Here is a 26,552-nt window from a genome sequence, read left to right on the forward strand (position 1 = left end):
TCAGCATGCAAAATACTTTATTGACCTTTACTTTCCAAGTAACTTTTCTTCACTACTCAGAGAATGAAAAAACTGAGGGGGAAGAAGTGGATGGTGTGCAGGTAGAAGTCAAAGGCATAATACCTTGGATGTTATAATGGGTTGAAGAGGTTGGTCTGAAGTTGACAAGCCTGCTATTTCAGAGGCTCAGAAAGTTTGTGCCCAAGAATATGTACTCATTCAACCAAATCCCTTCTACCTGCTAGAGGAATCTCAGGTGTGACTCTGGTCCAGGCTTTCTGCTGGCTCTTCCAGTGAGCATTTTTAGGCCTGGGTGGTGCAGCCAGTGAGTGGGATCAGTACCACTGCATGGCCATATCTTCTTGCCCTAACACACTTGAGGTCTAGCTCCATCTACACAGCAGAAATGAAGGTGACTGATTAGCAGATCTGTGGTATAGAGCAATGGGAGAGGAAGTGCTTGTCAGCATTAGATAGCGATTCCAAGGTGTAGCGTGAGTCCACAAGGTGGGTGCCTATTGCCTAGTCACAGTGATTAAGTAACTGTGAGATGAACTGGCTTCTTAACAACCCCCCAGGGCAGTGTCTGCTCACAGGGCATTTCAGTCCCCGGACTGGAAACCACCATGGAAGCAGGAGCAGGAGGAAGTGGTGTTCTGTCCAGCTAAAGCCTGGGGACCATCATGACTGTCCAGATCTCTGTGGTCAGATGGTGTCACAGCATCTAGACACTGAGCCTGGGATGGAAAGAAAACAGGATGTTGATTCCCAGGCTCGCCTGGTTCCTCAGGCCTCCACTTCTATCGCTTCTTCTTGGTCTCCTTCTTGGGCCTCTTGTTGGCAGAAGGAACAGCAGCCTTGGTCTTCCTTGTTACTTCTGCACTTCTGGGTTCAGATGGTTCCGTCTCCTGAATGGTGATAAAACGAGAATCCTGCTTAGAGCAATCAAGCCTGACTGAAGGGGCTTTGCATGCCCTGAAAACACCAGGGATGGGAAGCCTGCTTGCTGGGACTCAGAGTCTCGGCTCTTTTACTTTTCAGCCTAGTGACCTTGTGGGTAGCTCACTTCCCCTTTCTATGTCTGGGCTCACTCACCTGTGAAATGGAAACAGTGATGCACACATTGGTGGGCTGATGTGAGCAGGCAAAAATGCATGGAAAGCACCAGGAAGTAGCGGCTATATCTGGTGGCTGGCTGTTCACCTTGTGTGAAGGACTGGGCAGAATGTGGGTGAGGGGCTGGCTCTCCTCCTGATTGTGGTTCTCCTCCCAGGCACACCACAAAATGCTGAGGCTAGGAGGTGGAGAGAGCAGCCAGCAGATGTGCAGTCACTACACTGTTTCTGTACAGTCCTGGGGAAGGGCAGAGGTAGCCTAGGGCCAGAACTCCCAACTCCCCCGCAACTAGGGCAGCTCTGTTTTATCTACTTCATACACTGTGATTTGTTTCTTGTAAGATTTGGTTGAAACAAAGGTCCTGCTGTTGAAAATAAAAAATGGTTCAAAATGACAGATCCAGCCTTGGCCTTCATTGTAAAAAGGTAAACTCCAGGATGAATTGGACCTGCCCCAGCCACTGAGGCTCATGCCAGAGAAGAATCTGGAGCAGATTCAGGCCACTCCTGTCTAGCAGGCTCTCCACTGGGTGATAAGGCCAGAGAGGACAGCAGGGAGGCCAGGCTGCCCAGGAACACTACTGCTGCTCACAGGCCTAGGCTGGACCATAGGCAAATTTCTCTTGGCCAGCAATGTTTTGTTTTTGTTTTTAAATTTAAACTAATTGGGAGAACTTCCAATAAAATATGAGTTCCCAGCTTTTCTAGAAGACTGCACAGCCAATGCCACTGGCCCTGCACTCCCCTGCTGCAGCAATGAGTTACAAGTCCACCTCTTCATTCGGGCACAAATCACCCCATGAGCTTCACCACTCTGCCACCCCAGCATGTGATAGTATGTGATAGTACCCCAATCTTTATTTAAGAATAAAAAGCAGGCTTCTGTGAGGGGGACATGCATACTTCTAGAAGACAGAAATATTCCATGTTTAATCTGTGCGTCCCCAGCTTTCTAGATTAACTCTCTGATTTCCTTGCTCATCATCTACTACCCCCACTGCCCATCCTGGGCTCTAGCCTCTGCCCTACCAAAGCAGAGGGACCACAGCTAGGGTGAAGTAGGAGGCAGTCCCTGCCAAAGGTCCAATCCAGAGCCCAATCAACTCCCAACTCCTTTAGTGGCCACCAAGATACCAGATATGAAGGCCCTGGTGAGGGGTCTCAGGTACCCAAGGCCTGATCTTCCCCCATAATAGAAGTGCTGCCACTCCCCTGCCCAGGTCTCAGACTGCAGCTGTGCACCACCCCAGCCTGCTAGGCTTCCTCCCATCAAAAGTCAAAGCGAGGATCGCTGTGAGTTCGAGACCAGCCTGGTGAGTTCCAGTTCAGTCTCAATTACATAGTGAGACCCTGTCCCAAAAAACCAAAAACAAAAACAAAATGCAAAAGCCAAAGTGATGTCCAAGGTCTCCCTATGCTGATAACTTTATATAACTTGGTCAAAAAATACAACAGATTAGTCCATTAGAAAAACAAACAAAACCCAACCCCAGATGAGCCAGTCTGTCACCTGCACACACACTGACAGCTGCAGAGTCCATGGGGAGTGCTCATGTTTATGGCAAACCAAACAGGACCCAAAGCATTTGGGGGCCTAAGGGGCTGGAAACTATGCATTGCAGTGCCTATGCAGCCTATGGAACACCTATGGAGCACCTTGGGCAGATGAGTGGTTTATGCCCTCTTTCTGAATTCACAGCTGGATGCCTTCTCCAGGTTCAGCGAGGCCCCGGTCAGAATTCAGAGATGGCCCAGGTCAGAACTCAGTTGCTGCCCTCAAGGCCTCCTCACTCTTCAGATCTTCTCTCAGGCATCTCATCCCTTCTGGCATCTCTCAGATTACTGCTCTTCTCACCTGAACTCTGCAGTGCTTCTCCACTATCCAGCCAGGATGGCCATGAAGGAGGCCACCTCTCCTGCCTCATCTGGCCTCTTCTCCACCATCAACTGGTCAGACCAGGGCTTTCCCTGACAACCTCCATCAACAACCACATCCTTCTTTCCTTGACCACCTAGCAAATCCTGCCCTGTGATTTGGCCCTGCCCAAGAACACATTTCAACTGATTGTCTAGCCTTCCTTCTCTGCTGTTCCAACTCTAGCTGGTGGCACCTCTCCTCCACCCCTACCCCCAGGCAAGCAGACACCTTAGGATGTCACTATTACTTTACCATAGTGATATGTTTCCATGTCAGTCTCCCGTTAGCCCATCATCACTTGGGGATGCTTCACAGGCAAGGTCTCCCATAAGTATGGGGATCTTGTTCTTATTAGTCTAAAATCACAATGCTTAAGACTTGGCTTCAACCAGTCTGTAATCCCAGAACTCTTGGGAGGCCAAGGCAGGAGAATCACAAGTTTGATTCCAGCCTGGGCAACTTAGTGACTTAGCAAGACCTTGTCTCAAAGGAAAAAAAGGGAGGGGGGCTGGGGATACTGCTCAAGGTGAAGGTTCCAAATTTAATCTCCACTACTGCCAATAAGAAAAAGAAAAGAAGACTAGGCCTCAGTTTTTTCTATGGACACAGGGAATACACACAGTGTTAAAGTCTAGTATACAAACACTACAGTTATGGCTAGGAATTACTACAAATAACAACAACATAACAGCCACAACAGTGGCTAGTACTATATTTACACTATTCCAGGCCCTGTGCTATATAGTCTGATCATATTTTAGTCTCATAAAGAGCCATAGTGAGTCCCATTTTATAAACAGAGACAGGTACTCAGAGAGGTCATGTGCTTACCAAAGGTCTCAGCTGGTGAGAGGCAGAATCAGGATTTGAACCTGATCTTTTATTGGTTATACTGCAGCCTGGAGACTTCAGGGTTTCCTGGGCATCTTGGGGGCTATGAATACCTTGAATATGAGTTAAATATGACATTTCTCTCTTTAGCAGCCCCTGCTGGAGGAGCTACAAGGTGACTCTGAAATGACAAGAGGGGTCTGTTCTATATTCTAACTATTAAAGGGTCACTCAGAGCCCCATTGTTTGTGACTAATGTTCCTACAGGAGTCAGGAGAGTAGGCTGATGCTCCTAAGTTATGCTGTATTTCTCACAGCTGAAAGCAGTGCTCTGTGGGTGTGTGTACATATTACAGTCAGAGTCATCTGAATCCATTATATGTCTCCTCCTCACCCCAGGCCTCCTCCTCACTTTCCCATCTCAGTTCCTGGCACTGTCACCCATCCAGTAGCCCAAGCTAGAAACCATTCAGTTATCCAAGTCATTTCCAAATTCTCTCCTGCCTTTGTGCCTCCACACTCACTGTCCATTCTACTTCCCAAGGAGGTCTAGACTGTGGGTCCCCTCTGGACATACTCCACTGCCGTTGTTCAGACCCCATGATCTCCAGTTCACTTCTCACTGTATCAACCTCCTATGGACTCTCCTGACGATCCCTGGCCTTCTCCATTCTCCATAGTGCTTTCAGAGTCTGTTTTCCTAAAATAATCACAACAGTTCTGATCATGCCCGCTTTCTGCTTTTAAAAGGTTGCTAGCCTCTCTCTGTATGAGATAAATTCCAAGAGACTCAGTATGCCCATTTCCAGGCCCATTCCACTCACTCCAGCCTCAGTCTGCCTCTAACCAGCCCTTCTGTCACACTGGCTACCTGCCAGCCAGGAGCACCCACACACCATTGCCTTTCATCTGCTGTGTAGGTTCCAGCATTCGCCACTTACCTATCTGCACCCAGTACATGCAGGTCCCACACCAGGCACCTTGGGGCAATGAAGAAGGGCATGTACCTATGGAGGATGTGTTTCATGACAGCACTTCACATTTGTCAGGTCACTGAGATTCTCGACCAAAGCAATAAGTCAGCCACTGTGAACCACATTTACAGGTAAGGCAACTGAGGCTCACTGAAACTAGATAACCAGGCACATGCAGCCCAGCCACCCTCCTGCAAGCTGCAGAGAGGCAAAGGCAGCTGTTACACACCATTTGGGTCCTTGGGTCCCAGTCACACAGAACCCGCAGCTCCAATTCTAGCTGGCAGGAAGGACTCTGAATGGCTGACTTTAATTTCTCTTCAGAAGATGTGTAACCCTGGGACAAGCCAGGCAGATGGCTGACTACATACTCCTCAGCCTCACCTTTAAATCTGGGAATACTGCCTTCCTCTGATGTCAGTTTTAAGTTTCCTCAACCATCATGCTATGGAGAATAAAAGAAAGAAAACCTCAGCTGTCAGGTAGCTCCTGGGGCTGTGGTGGCGTCTTCTGTGGACACAGGGCCCATCAATAATTAAGTTGCTCTGTAGCCACTTACAGGCCAGAAAATTGCTGCTATTCATCAGGTTCAAATAATCGAATCTGTGCCACAATGCATCAAATCCCTTCCAGAAGGGAAGGCTCACTGAATTTATGATTTCCACTCTACAGTTCATTGTGGATTTAGTTCTGTAAATCAGGACAACATGTCATTCTACACAGACTAAAATCGTCCTTCCCTTGAAAATGGTCCAGAGAAATAAAACTACTATGCTATGCTTGGGTGCTATCTTGGACCTATTTCATTTGCTCTTCCGAGACCTCAACTCTGTGGGTCCTCTTTTTAAGGTTCAGGACGCAAGGCTCAGATGGATTAGTAAGAGGCCAGCACTCAAACCAAATCTGCCTAATGCCCTTGCCTGTCCCTCCGTATTACTCCAGCCTGAGGCCCTACGGAGCATGAGAGCTGAGAAGGCCTTGTGTAGATGGAACTAACAATGGCCTTGAGAAGAGGAGAGGATTAATTGAAATGGAAAGTGGGAGAGGCTCAACTAGGCGAATGAAGACACAGTGTCCAGGACACACTTGGCAGGCAAGTGGAGCTGTGATTAGAAAGCACAGCCTTGAGAGCTCATTCCAGACACAATTCAGCACAATGCTACAAGCCATTCCCACTGGCTGGACTGTGGCTCCTGGTGTGTCCAGCCGTCTCTCCACAAGCTGATACACACCTCCAGACCACTGGCTGGTAGGAGCATGTTTATACCCTCACCATGCCCACCACACAACAGTCTCACAGGAACGGGTCATTAAGTAAAAAACACCCTGCCTCCTAATTTAACTGTGAACTCCTCTCAGGCTTGAAAACAAAAACAAAACAAAACCCCTACATAGAGCAGAATTGAAAAGCTGGTACTATAAGCCTGGCTCCTGAAGTGTTGTGGGTAAATGTTTGCCAGGTTATTTATTTATTTATGGCAGCCTTCATTGGCAACCAGGGGCCTAGTTAAACTCAAGATCCTCATGTAAAATTTTCTAACAGGGTTCTGATGCTCTAGGCCCCTGTCCTACTGCACCCAGGGAAGGATCCATCCTTTTTCTCCAAACACTGCAGGGCTTTCTGGTTGATGGTGAAGTGGTAAAGTCTATTTGGGCATCGTGTTTAAAGCCACCACTCTCACCATCCATTCCAGGGAGTTCTCTTCCACTAGATCATGATGCTGGGCATCTCTTGTTATTTGTCTGCCCAGAATCCTCTGGGGGCCCTGCCCTTTCCCTATCTTCTGGAGGTTTTGGAGGACTCCCAGTTACTGTGGCCACAGGAGTAGGCAGCTAAATGTGGCCTGCCCGAGATGGTACCCATCTCCCCTTCCCACAAATGGGGCCAGGGGTGAGCTTGTGGCCAAGCACAGCTTTTCCATGAGATGTGGAAAGTAAGCACAGGCACAGAAATGGTTTCTCTTACTTTTCCCTCCTGAGTGACAAGGATGCTGACTGGGGCTGCCCCAACTATCTTTCTTAAGACACACAAAAGCCTAAGAAGGAAACCAATGTTCCCAGAAAAGCCAGGAGACCCCTTGAGCCCATGAGTTCATGGTGTTTTGACATGCTCAGTTCCAAGAGTCATTACCATTTCTGTTTAGGAACGCTGTCTCCATTACCTCAAGAAGAGACAATGGCAACCAACAACAGAGTATAAGAGAATATGCCTGCTTTCTAGGAGCTGGCAAATGGCTGCTGATATAACATAAACACATGAAGAGTTTAGATCAGTCAACATTTCAACAGTTTATAAGTAATTATCAGATGCACTATTACTATCTGCAACTATTATTATTACTATCTTGCTAAATTGCAAGCCCACTTGCTTAGGGCTGACTGGATCAACATTGTGAGTATAAACTGATTTAAAAGGGGCTTAGGAAGTAAACTCAAGCAGGACTATGGGAAGGGGAAGGGTAATGGGCTCCTCACTTTTACTTTCTCATTGCCCACTCCTTAAATCCCTAGAATTGGGCTCTCACCTCCTTAGTCTACAGCATCCCACTCAGAGGAATGCTGTAGACTATCTACTTATGGAGTATGCTTGAATTTATGAGCCTCACCTTTTCATCCACAATTTAAGGGATCCAGGGTCTCCCTAGAGACTCAGGAACTCTAACAAAACTTTGTTCTGGCTGGGCAGGCACATCTTAATCCAAGCACTTTGGGAAGCTAAAATAGGAGTATCTCAAGTTCAAGCCCAGCCTAGGCAACTTAGCAAGACCCTACTTCAAAATTAGAAATTAAAAAAAGGGCTAGGGATGTAGTAGCTCAGTGTGAAGGCCCTGACTTCAATCCCCAATACTGAAAAAGGGTATGGAGGGATACTGGGTATGTAGCTTAGTGGTCTTAGTGGTACAGTGCCCTTGGGTTTGAACCCTAGTACCACACACACACACACAGATCTTGTTCTACTAAAACCCTACTGTGAACGAGACCAGCCTAAACGTGATGGACAGCTTATCTCCAACACCTCTGTGGGAACTGGGTCTCAGACATGGCCTCCTTGTACCACTCAGTGGTCGGGGAGAGGCCACACTATCCTTTCCTTGCCCACTGCTCTGCTTGTCTCCTAAGAAGTGAGAGGAACAGGCACCCAAGCTTTGTCTGCTTAGGGCTCCTGCTCCTGCAGAACAGACCTTTTCCTTTCCACTTCCGGTGCTTACTCCACAGTGACCCTCCCCCACAATGACCACAGCTGGCCCAAGTCCAGTCAGCCACAGTCCCTTCCCTGAGGATTTTGGATCTGTGACCAAACAGGAAGGCTGCCTCTCTCTGGGATACTGTAGCTGACAGACATAAACTTTAGGAGCTGTCATGGCCTGTTTCTCTAACCCTAGGGAGGATAAGCCAAGGAAGCAGGCTCTGGAGAGAGAAGTAAAAGACAAGAAAAGGGCAGAGAGGGAGGCAGAGGGCATACAGATGGCAGAGATAGAATTCCCAACTCCCATGTTTTCCAGAGGCTCCAATGAATTCCTGCTCTTTGGGTACTGGGATAACATCTGCATCAACAGTGCACGGAAAATACCTCCAGCAGTTCGGTATGCCCCAAAGTCTGGTCTTTCCTGTCTTAATTTCCCTTAAAAAGCTCAGCAGTTCATTCTTAGGGTTTCGAGAAAGAATACTGTGTATATGAAAGAAGAACTCCCAGGTCTCTATCTCCAACTTCTTGCTGGCTCTTCCTTACCTACATGGGATGCCTTGCTATTATCTCAAACTTAAGGGCCGGGGATTTAGCTCAGTGGTTCCCCTACCTGCTTCATAAGTGCAAGGCCCCAAGTTTGATCCCCATTACCAAAACAAAAAACAAAAAACAAAAACCAAAACGTAAAATACCAGAACTGACCATCTCGTCTTAAAAATTGTTTTGGGCTTCAGGAAAATCATCTAAGGACTAGATCAGTGGCTGCATATTAAAATCACCTGGCCAGGCAATTCTAGAAAATTCTGATCTGAAAGTTAAAAAAAAAACTGAATTAGAACTTCTGAGTACAGTCCAGGCCTCTAAAAAATTCCCCAGGTGGTTCTCAGTGCAACCAGAAAGAGAATGTGCCCCAGCTGAAGGAGGAGTAATCTGAAGGACCAGTCCTGGCCTCTTGCTCATAGCAAACATCACTGATCGATTTCTTTTCTCCCTTTCACCATGAAATCAATCAGACTTGGCATGAGAGACAAAATGGATCTGCCATTCTAGACTAGACAGAAATGGTATAAAGATTTGAAACCTTGTATTTTAAAATCTAGCCTGAAAAAAAAATGCTTGGACTAAGTGTGGCCCAGACCCCAATCTGGTGCAAATAAATGTTTATTTTCTCAGGTCTCAGTTTAATGAACTGCTAATTAGAAAACTTCTTCATTTGGTTTAGGATTCCAGAGGTTTTGCTTTTATAAATTGGACCTTGCTCCTACTATAAAAAGGAAGGGGGTGAGGGGAGAAGAATTTTATGTGTTCTTTTTTCCTTCCCTGATTACCTCCAAAAGAGCCTTCAAATAATCTGCTAAGGACTAAAGTCATAAACTAGTTGCAAAAAATCAGCTTACTGGAACAACAGAAAAGATATTCTTCTGCTTTTCAAAGGCTTTCCCATCATCCAGAGCCAAAACTATTATCTTCTGACCCAAAAAGCCACTAATAAACCTTGTTTCTATAGGCCAAGCAAGTGGGATGATGACTTTGCCCTAAGCAAAACAGCAAAGAAAGTTAGATTGTTCTCTGGCTCCTCCCACCTCATGCCATCCTCCACTTCTGGGTGCCTCCCTACTGTCCTTGGGTTACCAAGAGTCCCACAAGCTGCCCCCACTCCCAGGGGTTCACTTCCTCCCTAAGACCTGTACATCCCCAATTTAAAAACCCTTTTTGGGCCAGGGAGTTAGCTCAGTGGTTCGGTGGCCTGCCTTTTAAGCTCAAGGACTGGAGTTCAATCACCGGTACAAAAAAAAAAAAACAACAAAAAACCTTTATTTCCCCTCTGCATCCAAAATCCAAACCCCTAAACAGCACAGCCTCAGCACGCAACCTGTCCTTGTCACCTTGTTTATGCACAGAGTACTGTGTTTTCTTTCCATGTAGGTAGGAGTTTGGGGATGGAGAGAAGTGGCCTTATGGAGACGTATAGAGGAAAGTCAGTGACAGAGTCCCTGTGTATCAGGGGCCTTTTGTTACTCTAATGTAATAAACAGTTGGATTAATGATACTGTGTTTTTTGCTACTGATCTACTGAGAAGCCTAAAAAAAAAGCTAAAACAGTAAGCTTCAGTTATGGAGATAGTACCCGCCCCTAAACTACAAGATAAACAAAAATGAGATGTGCTGTACTATATTTATATTTTAAAAGATGAGGTTACTGTCCCAAATTAACCTCTCAGTGTCAGTGGGGTGTGGAGACATATTTTTGAGCCCTTCATCAATTCCTTGCTTCAAAAGACCTTAACCTCCTGCTTACTTAAAAGCTTCAAAGAGATTAGTAAAGGGCCCCCTTTTCTACAAGTACGTTGGACTGACCCAGCCCTCTGCCATTTACCTCAAAAGGTGAAGAACAACAGTGGCTTCCCTGCTCTCCACAGAGCTACAACTCGGACTCTCCATCTCGGCCTATAAAACAGGAAGAGTCATCACTTCCCTCCCTAGGGGCTCACAGAAGGCTTCATCAGCGCCCAGTGACAACAGAAATGTTAGGTATTTATAATACTCAATAGCGTGCCATGTCCGTGGGAACAGAGCCCAAGAGCACAGGGACTATGTTTTTAAAGTAGGATAGAACTGTGAGTGGAATAACTCCAATGGTGACTTCCCTCTCAAAATGTCAGAAAGAGAGATGGACAGATCCCCTCGAGGCCATGAGCCTGTCCATGCCCACCATCTTCCCCTCCGTTGAGGCTGCTTACTTTCTCCAAGTTGTCCCCTAAATGCTGGAGCCCCTCTAGAATCACCACTGGGCCACTTCTCTCACTCTGTATTCTCTCCTTGGGAGAACTCATCTCTCTCCTCACCTGGTTCAGTGATACTCATAACTCCCAAATGTTGGTCAATACTCAGCCCAGAGCCTCCTCCACCGTACACCTGTAAATCTACCTGCTCCCTTGACTGAACCTCCTGGACACACTGAATCTGCTTAAATTGAACATATTCTTTCCACACCTCCACCCATGCCTGTTCCCTCTCAGAGGCTCCTCACAGCATTGGTAATCCCTATCATCCTCCTTTTACAAGCAGGACCTCCAGGATGTGGTGATCTCCAAAATGTGGGTCTCTAAGATACAGTATATAATGTTAAGTAAAAAATAAAGGGAAAGTACAAAACTATGTTTAAGAATATGCTCTTTTACATGTTGAAAGGACTATAAATATAAATATACACACACACACACACACATATGCATAAATACAACACAGATATATGCATTTGTTTGTTTTAAAAAACAATAGACCATAATAATAAAGATAAATTACACCAATAAAAATGGTTCCCTATGGGAGGAGGAAGGGAATAGTGTAGAGGGTAATGAGATTAAAGGAAATGCCTACAAATGTACTTCACTATACAGTTTGACTTCTGAAAATGTTTTATATAAATGTTTCACATAATTTTAAAAACAAATTAAATCAAAAAGAAAAAAATCCTTAGAAACTAAAAACAAATAGAAGCAAACTAAACTAACTATATGACATAGCAGGAATATATCTATACAGAGAAGACCTTATTAAAAACAATATTCTGACTGAAACTCCCTACAGAAAAACATTCTTTTTGTTGGGCTGCTTTTAGGGACAGGATCTCACTATGTGGTTCAGGCTGGCTCAAACATGATCCCCCTTCCTCAGTCTCCCAAGTGCTGGGATTACAGGTATGAAACCACCATGCCTGACCACAGGGATATATTCTAATGCCTAAAAACCAAAAAGAAATGTTAAATTGTTAGTTGTAAATACAACATAATTATTTTAAACTATAGTTCATATACTATAGGTGAGAAGAATCGAGTTAACATTAAAAAGACTTCTATGCTCAGAAAAGCCTGCTGGAAGGTTGGCCCTTAATTGGCATCTGTAAACTTGGATTTCAGGAAGTTCCCACCATTCCCAGGACTGCTAAGAATGGCTCATTGTGCCCAAATCATTTCAGCAGACAATGCAGCTTGCATTGAACCATGTCTTCTTCTGGAAGTCTTTAATTTGGGTACATATAGGCAGTTGAGGCTTATGTGACCAGTCCCCTGTAAAAACCCTGGATACTGAGTCTCTAATGAGCTTCCTTGCTAGAAATCACACTGCATGATATCACTTCTTCACATGACTCCAACTGAGAGCAGCCTCAGAGGCCTTTCTGATTTTTCTCCAGTCTTTACTCCATGTACTTTTTCTTTCGCTTACTTTGTTTTGTATCCTTTCATTGTGATATATCGTATCTATGAGTCCTCCTAAGGAATTACTGAACCTGGGGTGGCCTTAGGGACTTCTGATACAGCAGGACATAGCAAATAAGTTATTTTGTTAATGTTACTAGGAATCAAGATTGCCAGCATAAGACAAAGAGATACAAAATACTAGTATAAAATCATGTAAATAGGCTGGATGCAGTGGCAAATACTTAAAATCTCACCTACTTAGACTGAGGCAGGAGGACTGCAATTCAAGACCAGCCTGGGCAACTTAGTGAAACCCTGACTCAAAGTAAAATTACAAGTGTTGGGGATGTAGCTCAGCACTCGAGTACTTGCCTAGCATGTACAAGGTCCTGGGTTTAATCCCCAGTACCACAAAATAAATAAAGTAAAAATAAAATCATATAAATAAAAACACTACAATCTTAAATTTGAATTGGAAATACCAGTATAAAGTCATGTCTTTTTTTCTTAAAAAATTGTTTATTTGCTATCTTTAGTCACTAAAAAAGCACAGAAGCAATTACAGCTCAATAGTGCTCATCACTTCTAGTGTCCCAACCATGGTCTTAAACACTACTTTCCAGCTAGAGACTTTTGAAGAAATAAAGTGATTCCAGAATTGTGTCAGGAAATGTTCAAATGAACCCAAGACATCTTACTGAGCCAGGAAGCAAGGAAGTTATCAAAGAGTTGAAGAATGATAAGAACAAAAATACAAACTTGAAGGTCTCCCACTAAAACAATGTAATCATTAAAAACTACACTAGAAGGGCCAGAGATTTAGCTCAGGGGCACTATGCCTGCCTCACAAGTGCAAGGTCCTGAATTCGATCCCTGGTACTGGGGGGAAAAAGAAACTAATTAAAACGCATCAAATATATACAAATATATTTCAAAAGCATATGAAAACCAAAGCTTCACTGGTCAACATCAGAAGTTTGTAGAGTTCAAACTCACTACTCTGAACATTGATAAAGAGAAAGAAGTAAGCACTTATCCTACTTTTTAGTATAAACGGCATTTTAGAATATCCATATAGGTGATGAGAAAAATTGTCTTTGTTGGAGAATTCCAGTTAATAGAGGGAAATGGCAAATCCTAAGTAATGATCATCAGTGGATTTTAAAATCATTTAGGTGACGGATGCACATTGAGGCCATACTCAAGTGAAATAAATAGGACACACGTGTAAATACTGAATAGTTTCTCTGGTATGAAAAACTGAAAGTATAAATAAGGTTCAAATGGTATAATAGATAATGTGAAATAGTAGGGGAAGTAGGAAGGGTAGGGAAAAGGAAAGAAGGGAAACAAAAAATATGAGAAAAGGAAAAAATGGAAACAAAGTTTTTGTAAATAGGGAAGGGTGGAGGGGTTGAAGGGAGGGCAGGGGAATGGGGAAAAAATAAGAACCAAGATGCATCATGTAAAGGTATAATGAATGTAACTGTACCATATACCTAAAATGTACCAATAAACTTAATGGAAAAAAAATAAAACCATTTAGGTGAAAGACTGATAGGGGATTTTATAAAGGATAGATCAGGGGACACCACTTGGCTGGCTAGAACGGTGATAGTGAACCTTTTAGAGAAGTGTTGGTGAATCAAAGGCACATGCCACAGTGGGCTAGTGCAACACGCATGCCTAGATTCACCACCACTGCTCTAGAATCTCTAATAGAATGTGTGGCAGCCAGATGCCATGTACCTGCTGACATGTAATAGAAAGTACACTGCACCAACCATAAGGTATTTGCACCAAATAGCCTGCCCTAATGGGACTTGGGCTCTACATGGAACTTCCTGTGGGTTGGACACGTGGCAACCAAGAAATATGTTAGATGAGCCCAGAGAAAAGCAATCAGCCAAATCCTGGGATGCTTGTATCATAAATGACAAAGACTTGCTTTCTCCAACAAATCAGTGGAATGCTGTCCTCACCCTTTCAGAGAAATTTAGGAGGAGAGTATGTGCAAGACTGGGCAGAACAAGAGTGCTACAGAAGAGTACTTATGAAATGAGTCAAAACAACAAAAAATGCAAATCTGATCACTTCATTCCCTGTCCACACCCCAAGCTCCACCTCTCACCACGCCCTGTCTGTATTCTGACACAGTTACTTTCATCAATCCCTTGAACTAGACTGTTCCTTTATTGCTCAGGTCTCTTACATAGGCAGGTCCCTCTCCCTGGAATGCTGTCTCTTCCCCTCCCTATTTCACCCAGAAGAAGCATGCTCATTCCTTCCTTTGCAGCTTAAACACTGTTTCCTCGGCAATGGGTGCCACCCAGCCACTGGCCTAAGGTATGATCAGATCAGGTCCCCTGGATCTTTGTCATACACCCTCACTGTACTCTGTGCTCCCGTGGGAGAAAACGCATTTTGTTTACATTTGCCTCCTCCCCAAGGACTAGAAGCAAACACCTCATCTGTCATTAATCTAACACATAGTAAGCACTAAAAATCTTAGTAGATCTTTGAATAAATCAAATATTATTCATGGAGTTCAATACACCAGATGAGAATTCTGGAACACACTAAATCAGTAAGACCCAGAATCATCTCTGCTGATCTTGTCTGTGGTGACATCAATGTTAGTACCTAGAACTTAGCCTGGCACTCTGAGTACTCACGGCTCACAGGGAATAACTCACCACTTCGTAGGACTTGGGAATGGGTATGATGATGGCCAGCACGCAGATGAGCTGGAAGATGGCCCCCAGGAAGAGTCCATACCGCAGCAGGTTCTCCAGGAAAGTGGGCTCAGGCACCTCAGGAGGAGAGAAGTCCAGGTCAGAGGCCATGACCCAAGCTGTCTGCTGCTTGAGGTCTCCTTTAATTTACCACTCTCTAGAGCCAACTCCTAAATGTAAAGAGTTAAGTGTCATGTTTCTACAATGGACTTTAAATGGCCCCTCCTAAACACACACATATACATACTTCAAGAATATATAAAGCAACTGTGGTGAAATGTTAACAATTCTTAAATCTAATTAGAAAATACACAGATACTCAGGGTAACATTCTTTCAACTTTTTTATATGTTTGAAGTTTTCCAAATATAAAGTTAAGGAAAATTAGTAAATGAAAAGGTAAACTTTCAATGAAAATCTCAAATCAATATACATTTATAGAAGGCCTGCTATGTTTGTTTTATTGATCTATTTATTTATTCATCTAGTCATTCACTCAACAAATACTTATTGAGTACTAAGCACTGAAGAGTGAGCAAAAAAGACAAATTTCTGCTCCCTCAGGATTCCTGCTCAGGATGAAGGCATGAAACACTTAAGAAGGAGGGCATCACTTTACTTCATATGATGTGACAGAAAATGCCTCTTTGAAGAACAGAAATGAGAATGGACAGGGCAGAGATATGACGTGAAGACAGAGCCATCTGCTGAGGAACTCCAGGAACAGAGAAAAGTGCAGAGGCCCAGGGTGACCAATATGGCCAGAGAGGCGTGATCAGGAGGGAGAATCAAAGCAGGCAAGATCAGAGGGGAGCTGAGACAGATTTTGTAGGACCCGACACTCATTATTTGTTGGAGTAAAATGCAAAGGCACTGAAGGGTTTTAAGCAGAGAAGTGACATAATTACAACATTACATTCTTAATAGGGAAAGGACACCACAAAAAGAGGGCAGAGAAGACAAAGCAAGACCAGTGAGGACGCTACTGCTAGTAACCCAGACAAGAAATCCTGGAGGTATGAACAACAGGGGCAGTGGTGGCAGGTCCAGCTTCTGCCCATCTCTCACTTTCCTTTCATCACCACCACTCTCACTCCTAGTACTGCAGCTGAGCTGAAACAACTGCTCTCATTCTCTAAGAGCACTGAGCTTTGCCACACACCCCTGGGCCTTTGCCTAAGTTGTACACTCTGCCAAAAGGGGCCTCTCCCACTGCTTCTGAAGCTGCCATTCTACCTCCAAGGCTGAGCTCAAGGGTCATCTCCCTCCAACATTGCTCACCCGCCTCTTCCTCCTGCCCCAGCAAGAATGAACTATTCCTCTTCCACCACAGCACACACGAATGGTTTCTCTCTACCCCAATAATAAAGTGACAAACACACTGGGCGCATCCGAACCCACAACCCTTTGTGTTTTCAAAGATCTGTGTCACATGCAGTTTTTGACAAATTGAGCTATCCAATGTAGTGGCTATCCATGAGCCACCTGTGGCTATCTGGATTTGAAATGAAGCTTGTCTGAACTGAGATGACTGGTAGGATAAACACACACTCAATTTCAACGACTCCGCATGAAAATAAGAATGTAAAATATCTCACTAATGTTTTTAGCCCAGCATGGTGGTGTACACCTGTACTCCTAGCTCCCTGGGAGCCCAAGGCAGGAAGATTTCAAGTTGAAGACCAGCCAGGGCAATTTAGACCCTGTTTCAAAGTGAACATTTTTAAAAGGCTGGGATGTGACTCAGTGGTAAAGCACTTGCCTCAACATGCGCAAAGCCCTGGGTTCAATCCTCAATAATATAGATGAATATATACATATATGTATCAATTACATGTTGAAATGATACACTAAATTAAATTACAATACAAAGAACAAAGATGAATAACTGAAACTCTAAGCTTTCAAAACTGAACTACAGAGTTACAGTAATCAAGACAGTGTGGTATAAGCAGATAAGAATATAAACCAAGACAGTAGACAAATAGAACAGAGAGTTCAGAAATAAATACTAAAATACAAGTGATTTTCAAACAAACAACCAAGACCTTTTCTTTCTAATAAGGAAATGGCAGTCTTTAACAAATGCTGCTAGGAAACTGGATATTCATGTGCAAAAAAATGTAAAAACTCAAAATGGATGAAAAATCTAAACCATACAACTATCACAAGAAAGCATAAGGAGAAATCTCTATCACATTGGATTTAGCAATGATCTCTTGGATGTGAAATCAAAAGCACAAGTAACAAAAGAAAAAACAAACTGGACTTCACGTCAAAATTAAAATTTTGTTGGGCATCATGGCATTCACCTGTAATCCCAGTTCTAAGGAGGCCAAGATAGGAAGATTGCTGTGAGTTTCAGGCCAGCCTGAACTACAAAGTGAGAGCCTATCTCAAAAATAACAATATAAAAATGTAAAAGTTATACACAAGAGGACATGATTCAGGACCGGGGATTTGGCTCAGTGGTGCTGCCACCTGCCTCACAAGTGCGAGGTCCCGAGTTCAATCCCCAGTACCCCCCCCCAAAAAAAAGGACATTACTCAAGAGTGTGAAGTATTTAGAATATACTTATGATATATAAAGAACACACATAAACTCACACACCATCACCACCACCACCAAAACAAAAACAAAAACCTACAACCCAATTTAAACACAGGCAAAGGATATATGCTACAACATGGACAAACTTTGAAAATGTTGTAAAATTTAAATTAAAAAAATAAGCCAGCCACAAAAGGACAAGTATCCTATGATTCCATTTATATGAAGTTCCTAGAATGGGCAAATTCTGAGAGACATACAGAGGCTGTCTGGAGTCAGCAGAGGGAATTACTCTAATAGCTATACTGTTTGGGAAGATGAGTTCTGGAAATAGTGGTGATGGTCATACAATAGTGCTACTGAATTTTATACTTGAGAATGGTTAAAATAGTAAATTTTAGGGTTAAGGGTATATCTCAGAGGTAGAGTGCTTGCTTTCCTAGCACGCATGAACCTCTACGTTCTATCACCAGCACAGTCCAGGGTGGCCTTAAATCCTCTTTCCTCGGCTTCCCAAGCATTGGGATTACAGGCATGCACCACCACACTGGTCCTGTTATTTATATAACACAACTAAGTGAACATTTTCACCTGCTTTTCATTTTTTACTTTTTAAATGTAGGTATTAGAAAAGTTTTAAATTACACGTCCTATATTTCTATATATAGGAAATGTATAGAAATATATGGATGGCCCCAAACACAATGGACTGTCTGAAAGACCTTCGTCTACCTTAAGCTGCTACTTCTCTGCTTTGCAGTTTTCTTCCAACATGAAGAATGACTGAATGATAATAAAAATTATCTACTAAGTAAACAGAGTGGGATACATATAAATGTTATTTCTCTTTCAACTGGTCACTTTGGAAGGCCATGTGATTGGGCCAGAAGAGTAGCTACTTTTCATACCAGTTTTGTCTATGCTGGAAATAGCTTCCAAAGCCTGCAGCCCATTTTTTTTTCAGAATGCTTAGAGCTGGCAGATCTTCATCCTCCCAGGAAGAATCTGAGTTCTGGAAAAAGCCCAACATCATCTGGTTCCAAGTGTGGTGAATCAGGTGGGGCATCATGCTCAGGAATACCATTTTTGGTCAAATACAAGGTATGACACTCAGACTCCAGAGAGATTGTTTGGAGTGGCTCATAAACTGGCCCTAATGTAAATTCCACAGCAGCTGCAAGAACAGCTTCCCTGGAAGAACCATCCAGCCCCTACAAGGCACCAGCACATGAACACCAACACTGAAATAAGCGGTCTTAGCTGGGCTTGGTGCACACCTGTAATCCAGCACTCTGGGAGGATGAGGCAGAAGAATCCAAGTTCAAGCCAACCTGGGTAATCTAGTGACTTAACAAGACCCTGTCTTGAAATAAAAAATTGAAAAAGGGTAGGGGATATAGTTTAGTGCAAAGGCCCCTGGGTTCAATCCCCAGTATTTATTTATTTATTTATTTATTTATTTATTCATTCATTCATTCATTCATTCATTTATTATTTTTTGGTACTGAGGATCAAACCTGGGTCCTTGCACTTGAAAGGCAGGCAGCAGAACCACTGAGCTAATTCCCCAGCCCAATCCCCAGTATTCAAAAAAAATAATAAAGAGCAGTCTTGTTTCTTCAGTTGAACCTTATAAAGTAAAATGCCCTTGGTCCCAAGCTTTATCCTTATAGTTGTAAATACTCAAGATTTATTAGTGCTACAAAAGCAACGTAATTATGAATATTGGGGGAGGTACAATATGGCTGGACATGGGGAAGGGGTGAAAGGTGAAGGCGGCAGCACACAGAGTCTATCAGCAGGTAGCTAGACTTTAGGCTGATCTCTTTACAACTTACAGACTCAACATTCTCCTGAGCCAAACAACATCCATTCAAAGCTATAATACATTTAGGCTTTTTTTTTTTTTAACTGACAATTAGGCAATAAATAACAAAAAGTGTAAGAGTGATTATATCCTTTCACTGAGTAACTTATTTCCTAGAATTTATACTAAGGAAACAATTCAAAAGAAGAAACAGCTTCTGAAAAAGTTCATGGCAGTGTTATTCATAATACTGGAAAACAGGAAGGAACTCATGTTCAAAAATGAGGCAGTTAACTCAGTTATGGTATATTATGGTTTTAGTCTCCCTTCACTAAAATGGCAATATAAATGGCATATAAACACTGTGTTACCAGGTGAGTGGGAAGACTATATATATAATATTATATATAATATATATATAATATATAATTTTATATATATAATACTAACTGAAAAAAGTAAACAACTGGATAAGCACTGTGATGCAACCATGTATAAACTGATTTCCTTGGATAAAGATCAAGACACCATAATAAATAGCTGCTAGTAAACTGGAGTCCTAAGCTTTAATTTTGTTATGTTATTGAAACAATGAATACAGTTTAAAAGAAAAATCTATGTCCTATCTACTTCCTTCTAAAGACTTTTAATAGCGTAGAATCAAGTACAGTCCAATAAAACTTTTACTGATGGAAATGTTCTATATTTGTGCTCTCCAAACAGCAGCCACTAGCCATGTGGCTACTGAGTACTGTTTTTTTGTTTGTTTGTTTATTTGGTACCAGGGATCAAATTCAGGATATTGCGCTTGCAAGGCAGGTGGCAGAACCACTGAGCTAAATCCCTGGCCCCCAAATACTGTATTTAAATGTGGTTACAGAGGAACTGAATTTTTATTCTGAATTTTACTTAGTCTGTGTGTGTGTGTGTGTTTGCACGCGCACATAGGCATAGTACTGAGGATTGATCCCATGACCTTGTACGTAATAGGCAAGTGCTTTACCACCGACTTACATCCCCAGTCCTGAATTTTGACTTTAATGAACTATAGTCACATGTGGCCAAAGGTGCCCTATTACCAAGCACAGGTGTTAACAGGGAGACTGCACAAAGGTTCTAAAAAAAATAAAATGCCCTAGACATACTGTATATGCTTCAAAGCCCTCTAGTTTCATTTTCTCTACACCTCTGTGCTTTACTTCCCAGACCACCTGCCAGTAGTTCTGAGTTTTCCTTTCCTCACTACAGGAAGTCACAGGAGTCCTAAACATCCTTCAGATCTCAAAAAGAAAACACCAAGGTTCCATTTTCTGTGGTAACTGCTTTTATTGTTGTTTTGTTTGTTTTTGTTTTTGTTTGGGGAGGTACTGGTGATTGAACCCAGTCTTTTGCACTGAACTACACTCCCAGCCCTTTTATTTTGAGACAGGGTCCCCCTAAGTCACTAAATTAACTTAGGTGGGGCTCAAAATCATGATCCTATGTATCAGCCTCCCAGACTACTAAGATTACAGGCATGGGTCACCACACCTGGCCCTATGACAAGCTTTGGTCCTCATGACCCCTGCTGCTTGAGCATCAAGCAAATCATTTGCCAGGTGCTGTGCACTGTATTTTACAGTCAGCCTCTCACTGACTTCTCAACCACTCTGGGAGTCGTACTGTTGAGGTTCAGGAACTAAGGCCTGGAGAGGTTATATGGCCTACCCAAAGGCTACTTGGCTAAGTGGCAGTGAGGATTCAACCTAACTGGCTCCTCCAAGACCAGAGCTCCCATCCACCAGGTCAATGGTTTTCAAACTGCAGGCTGTGGGCCTTCAATGACCTACGGAAACCATTTAGAAGGCTGCATCTAGCACTAATGTTATTAGCCAACACAGAGACCAAAACCTAAGTATATTTCTTCTTGTTTGATAAATACTATGCTACAGTCTACTATTTTACTTGATCCACTGTAATCTAAATAGGGACCCTGGGTCCCTCTTAAATTTATCCCAGTGCCTGACTTATAAATATAAGGCAAATGATAAAGCTTATGCCCATTTCCCACCTCAAAACAAAAGCAGACACCTCAACAAATTGCAGCAGTTAATGAGGGGCTGCCAGTAAATCCAGGTAGAATCTGGGTAGGCCTGACTATTGAGCAATGTCTCTAGCCCTATGATATACCAGACATACTGGTGGTCAGAGGTTTTCATATTAGAAGACTCTCAGACCTCTATCAGAATGAAGTAAACTGTGCATACTCATTTATTACCAAACACAGCAAATCATCTCATGAGGTTACTGGACCCTATAAAGCTCATTCCAGAATGCCAGCTACTGGTAGCCTGAGACATTTATTCACTGGATATTAAGTATCCATTATGTGCAGGACACTATTCTATTCCCTGACATGGAGTTTTTACCCACATGAAAATACTCAAACACACACTCACACACACACTCACTCACATGCACACAAATGACAGAGATATTATAAGAAAATATAAAAGCAGGAGGGGGTGCTATTTTATATGAGATGTTCAGGGAAGGGCCTCTCTGAGGTGACATTTCAGTGAGATAAGCAGCAAGAAAAAGGAGCTCAGTGGTTGAGCATGTGCTTAGCATGTGCAAGGCCCTGGGTTCAATCCCCCCACACCACCAAAAATGAAAGGAAGTAATTTAAATATCTGGTAGAATATCCCAGCAGAAACAGCAAGAGAAAAGATCCCAAGACAGAAATAAGCTTCACAATCAAGAACAGGAGAGTAAGAAAGCTACACAGGGTATGTGGATCATCGTAAGAACTTTAGCTTCTTCTCCCAAAGAGAAGCTACTGGAAGGTTCATAGCAAATAATCTCCATGTTCTCTCTGGCTATTGCGTTTTGAATGACTGTAGAGAGAAAGAATTGGAAGCAGGAAATTTATTATAATGGTCAAAACATACTTAGACAAAGGGGGTAACAATAGAAGTGGCAAATATTCAGATTATAGATATATTGTAGAGTACCAACAGGACTCAGCTGAGGTAAAATGTGAAAATTTAAAATAATCTCTAATGGAGGAGAAACTATTGTGTATGATAAGGTAATTGTGAGTAGAAGACATTAAGCATTTTTCAAGACCCATAAAATTTTATAGCACTAGGAATCAATTTGAATGTATGTGAATGTTTTAAAATCATAGGTCCCAATATCTCAGGATGCACTACAGACAGTGACATTATGAACCTCAATGTATTTTAAACAACATCACTGAAGGGATAGAGGTAATAGAATGCTGACCTAAATAACTTTGGAAATGAGAGTGGTCTATAAAAGTAAAGGCAAAATGAGCTGTACATATGAACAATACTCTAGTTGATAAAAGTTGCTTCCCATAGGGAGACATAGTTAAGCTAAACCACTATCCCTGTACACCAGAATTAACATATAAGTAAAGAGATAGAGGATGTCATGTTTATCAGAGGTAGAGTACAGAGGGTACAGGTAAACAAGAAAAGGAAGCTAGTAAAATTCATGTCAGAATGAATGAGTTAGAGACATGAGTATGTTCAATTTAATACAGCTACAAGTAGCTACATACAGAAATATCTACAGATGTGTGTGTGTGTGTGTGTGTGTATACATATATATCTCTTGCACTGTCCACTGAGAGGGCCTAAAAGCAAGAACACCCCAGTAGCAATGAACACACTTCATGCCCAGGTCTTAGTTTCTGGGCCATTCTCCAATAAAAGGAACCAGAGCTCCTTGAAAAATGGCAATTCTACTAGGATGGGGGCAGAAATAGGGTGAGTGTGGAACAGAAAGTATGAAAGTGCCTGAGAGAACAAAGCAAATAAAAATTGCATGTACATATATGCTAAAAAGAAATCCACTATTTTATATACCAGTGTGGCAAACCTATGGCACATGTGCCACCAAGGGCTGCTTTTATTATTGAAATCTCTAAAAGGTTCAGCACCACTGGTACAGTCATTAGGGAAAACTGAGTATGGATTTTAGTTCATAATAATATACCAATATTAGCTCAATAATTTAACAAACTACCATATGGGAACTCACTGCAGTATCTTCACAATAACTGTAAATCTAAAATTGTTCTAAAATAAGATTTAGAAAATAGCTTAACATTTCAAAATAAATAACCATGGAGACATGTATAGTTCTCAAGAAATATCCTCTAAGAGTGAAAAAGCCATATTCCAAAACTGCCAGAGGCAACATGAAACAGAATATACCATTTTTAAATTATAAAAGAAATTCCATTTGATTTACATAAACCAAGACAAGTCTAAGTTTTCTAGGCTATTTAATCAAGTTACAATGTACACATTCCTGAGTATATCCCATTGTGACACTGTTTATTTTGAAATTTTTCTGCATTCAGCTTTAAAGATGTTTCTTCCCAAGAAATTGAACTTTTCTGTCAAATGCACTTGACCGAATAGGAGAGTTAGGTTCATAAAAAGGATTCATTGCAAACTTCATATATAAATCATAGACATCAGTAAAGAAGTTCTTTATTCCATCTTCTTGCCTTATATCATGAAGCATAATAAATCTCATATGGCCTGCAGTAACAAATGCCGACACAAACCACTCATTGAATTTGTCCACAGTTTTCAGGTACATGTTGTTTGAAAGCCACATGTTTTCATCCACAAGGTCAAGAGCAGCATGAGCTATGAACTGATTCAGATGACGATGATCATCTTTGGATTCTGTTTTCCCAGGTGGCAAAAATTCCATTTCAAAAATGGGATTATCATGGTGGCCAACAATTACAAAGTAGAAGCTTCCAGACATCGTCTTTAGTATATGGTTCCTGTCTTGAGATGCTGACAACGGAAACGCCCAGTCAATTCTCGGGGCTGAGACTCACACTCCTCAGTTTCGGCCTGGACACCAGGAGCAGTCCTCACGAGACCTGCTGTGACCATTTTTAAAGTATGAGGTTTTTTGTTTTGTTTTGTTTTAAGACAAGTCTACGTAGTTCAGGCTGGCCTTGAATTCTTAGCGACCCTCCTGCCTCAGCCTCCCAAGTCCTGGGATTACAGGTGTGTGTCACCATACCTGGCTTAAAAAGTGTGAGATTCTACACTGTACTTCACACTGTGTGAGAATTATATATCCATGGAAGATACATTCCAAGACCCCTAGTGGATGCCTGAAACCATAGATAATACTGAATCCTAAAATATACTGTTTCTTCCTCTGTAAAGTTTAATGTACAAATTAGGTACAGTAAGAGATTTACAACAATAATAAAATGCTACAATTATAACAATATACTGGAATAAAAATTATGTGAATATGCTTTCAAAATACTTTCTGTACTTACCCTTTTCTTGCGATGTCATGATATACTGCCTACATGATGAAATGAAGCAAGGTGAACGGCACAGGTACTGTAATGGGGCCAGGCTATCACTGACCAGAGCAGATCAGAAGGTCCATCTACTTTGGGGATCCTGGACCACTGAGCTACATCAATGTGGATGACTGGATATCAGGAACAAATACTGCTGATGGGTGGGAACCCCCTAAATTTAAAGGCATTTTTGTGGACATATTCTGGAAGAACAGTAATGGGAAGTTATCTTTTTAACTCACCAAAATGTTGCTGTAAAGGCTATAATCCTTCAGTGATCATCTGGAGGACTTTAACACTGCATTCCATCCAAGGATGGTATTCCCTAATTGAATCCTTTTCTGTCTAGGAAATCTGCAACACTTCAGGAAATTTCCCTAAGGTTCACAGTGTTTGGGCTTCAGTTTCTTATCTTCCCTATCTCTGCAGAAGACAATTAGTTTTTCAATTCTACAACTGTTAACACTTCTGCATGGCTTTAAATATATTCTTCCACTTCTGCTGGAAATCCTTTAATATGCTTTTCCACTTCTACTAGAAATGTGCAGAAGCTTCTTCAGCAGAGGATGCAGCCTCTCCAGTAATTTCGTTTTTCAGTTCTAATCTATTCCTGAACCAGCACCAGTTAATTGTAGTAAATGGCTTCACAGCACTTGTTTCAAGGGCTCCCTTGCTGAAGTTTCCAAATATGCTCAATGCTTTCTGAAGCAACACATTTCCATCAACTGGAACACATGTTCCATTTATGTCTTCCACCCATAAATTTAATGTCTTCTCCAACTTATCTAAGCACCTATCATTCACTTTGGTTGTAACTTTTGCAATTTGAGGTGTGCCTGCAAAACCAGCACGGAGTTCCTTTTACCTTCTTCATAATCATTCTTAAGATTTTAGCAACATCGGCATATGATTTTTTTTTTCCTAATTGTCAGAACTTTCACCTTTTCACTTAAAGGAAGGAAGCACTTTCCATCTTTTCTTTGGTGTACTCAAATTGCTAGCATCACTACTCTTGAGCTTGGGACCCATTACAAAGAAAAATAAGGGTTACTGGAACATAAGCACTGGGGTACTGCTTTGTTGATCTGATAACAGAGACGGCTACTAAGAGACTAATGAGTAGGTGACATAAACAGCATGGATCTGCTGTACATAGGGATGACTGAAACTCAAGGTAGGCCAAAGGAAAGGCTCAAGACTTCATCATGCTACTCAGAATACAAATTAAAAACTTATTAGCTGTTTACTTGGGGAGTTTATCCACTTACTATTTTCAGACCACAGACAAGAGAAACAGCAGTAACATAGTGGGAGTCTACTATACTTAAGAGAATCAATTCGCCTCAAACACGCTGACCACCCGAAAGCACTTTACATTCACTGTCTCGTTTCATTCTCAGGACAAGTCTATGCGCGCAGAAAATGAGAACCAAAGGAAAGACGACTTGCCCAGCTCTCACTAAGCAATACAGGGCAAACTCGGGAACACAGCCGCGGCCACAATGACTGCCGAGCTCGGGTTCCCCCTGCAGAAGGAAAGGCCGGGACGTGACCGTGGAGCCCGAGTTCAGGCGCAGGCTCCGAACTAAAGGCTGGACGGCACCAGGCGAGGCCTTCCGCCTATCCGGAATTCAAACTTTCCACGGCAACTGACTTCCCACCGAATGCCTCGGGAAGTTATTCACGCCTCCTAAGCAGCGCGGGTTGCGGCACCAGAACCCACCCTTTCCTTCGGTTCCCTCTGCGGCTCCAACTCCGCCCCGCCGGGAATCGCCGGTCAGCTGCGGGGACCTCAGCACATACCTCCTGCGCCGCCGCGCCGCTCCCCGGAAGTAGTTCCTCAAGACCCCAAGTTCCGGAAGTGACGCACTCA

The 26,552-nt window shown here is 42.6% G+C and overlaps 2 protein-coding genes across 8 annotated transcripts; both read right to left on the reverse strand.

Annotated features, from left to right (window-relative positions):
• On the reverse strand, positions 1–26,539 carry Manbal (mannosidase beta like). 2 transcript variants are annotated; one of them, XM_010640040.2, is made up of 3 exons: positions 26,483–26,539; positions 14,924–15,132; positions 1–908 (listed from the first exon to the last, which is right to left on the reverse strand). In XM_010640040.2, the coding sequence occupies exons 2-3, from the start codon at positions 15,071–15,073 to the stop codon at positions 801–803; spliced, it is 258 nt and encodes an 85-aa protein (XP_010638342.1). In that variant the 5' UTR covers positions 15,074–15,132; positions 26,483–26,539; the 3' UTR covers positions 1–800. The 2 variants fall into 2 exon arrangements, with proteins under 2 accessions (XP_010638342.1, XP_010638341.1); XM_010640039.2 differs by lacking the exon at positions 26,483–26,539 and adding an exon at positions 26,403–26,481.
• LOC104873383 (trafficking protein particle complex subunit 2-like) lies at positions 23,614–26,552 on the reverse strand. 6 transcript variants are annotated; one of them, XM_010640036.2, is made up of 3 exons: positions 26,403–26,480; positions 24,650–24,678; positions 23,614–24,235 (listed from the first exon to the last, which is right to left on the reverse strand). In XM_010640036.2, the coding sequence occupies exon 3, from the start codon at positions 24,112–24,114 to the stop codon at positions 23,698–23,700; it is 417 nt and encodes a 138-aa protein (XP_010638338.1). In that variant the 5' UTR covers positions 24,115–24,235; positions 24,650–24,678; positions 26,403–26,480; the 3' UTR covers positions 23,614–23,697. The 6 variants fall into 6 exon arrangements, with proteins under 6 accessions (XP_010638338.1, XP_010638337.1, XP_010638339.1 ...); XM_010640035.2 differs by having other exon boundaries at positions 23,614–24,238; XM_010640037.2 differs by lacking the exons at positions 24,650–24,678; positions 26,403–26,480 and adding an exon at positions 26,483–26,552 and having other exon boundaries at positions 23,614–24,238.

Source organism: Fukomys damarensis, unplaced genomic scaffold (assembly GCF_012274545.1).
Source record: "Fukomys damarensis isolate Sample0158 unplaced genomic scaffold, DMR_v1.0_HiC HiC_scaffold_22, whole genome shotgun sequence".
Lineage (NCBI taxonomy): Eukaryota > Metazoa > Chordata > Mammalia > Rodentia > Bathyergidae > Fukomys > Fukomys damarensis.

Coding starts and splice junctions, on each gene's coding strand:
- Manbal (XM_010640040.2), bottom strand. CDS start 15,073: ATGGCCTCTGACCTGGACTTCTCTCCTCCTGAGGTGCCTGAGCCCACT. Junction 909..14,923: donor TTCCCAAGTCCTACGAAGTG/GTGAGTTATTCC, acceptor ATCACCATTCAG/GAGACGGAACCATCTGAACC.
- LOC104873383 (XM_010640037.2), bottom strand. CDS start 24,114: ATGTCTGGAAGCTTCTACTTTGTAATTGTTGGCCACCATGATAATCCC.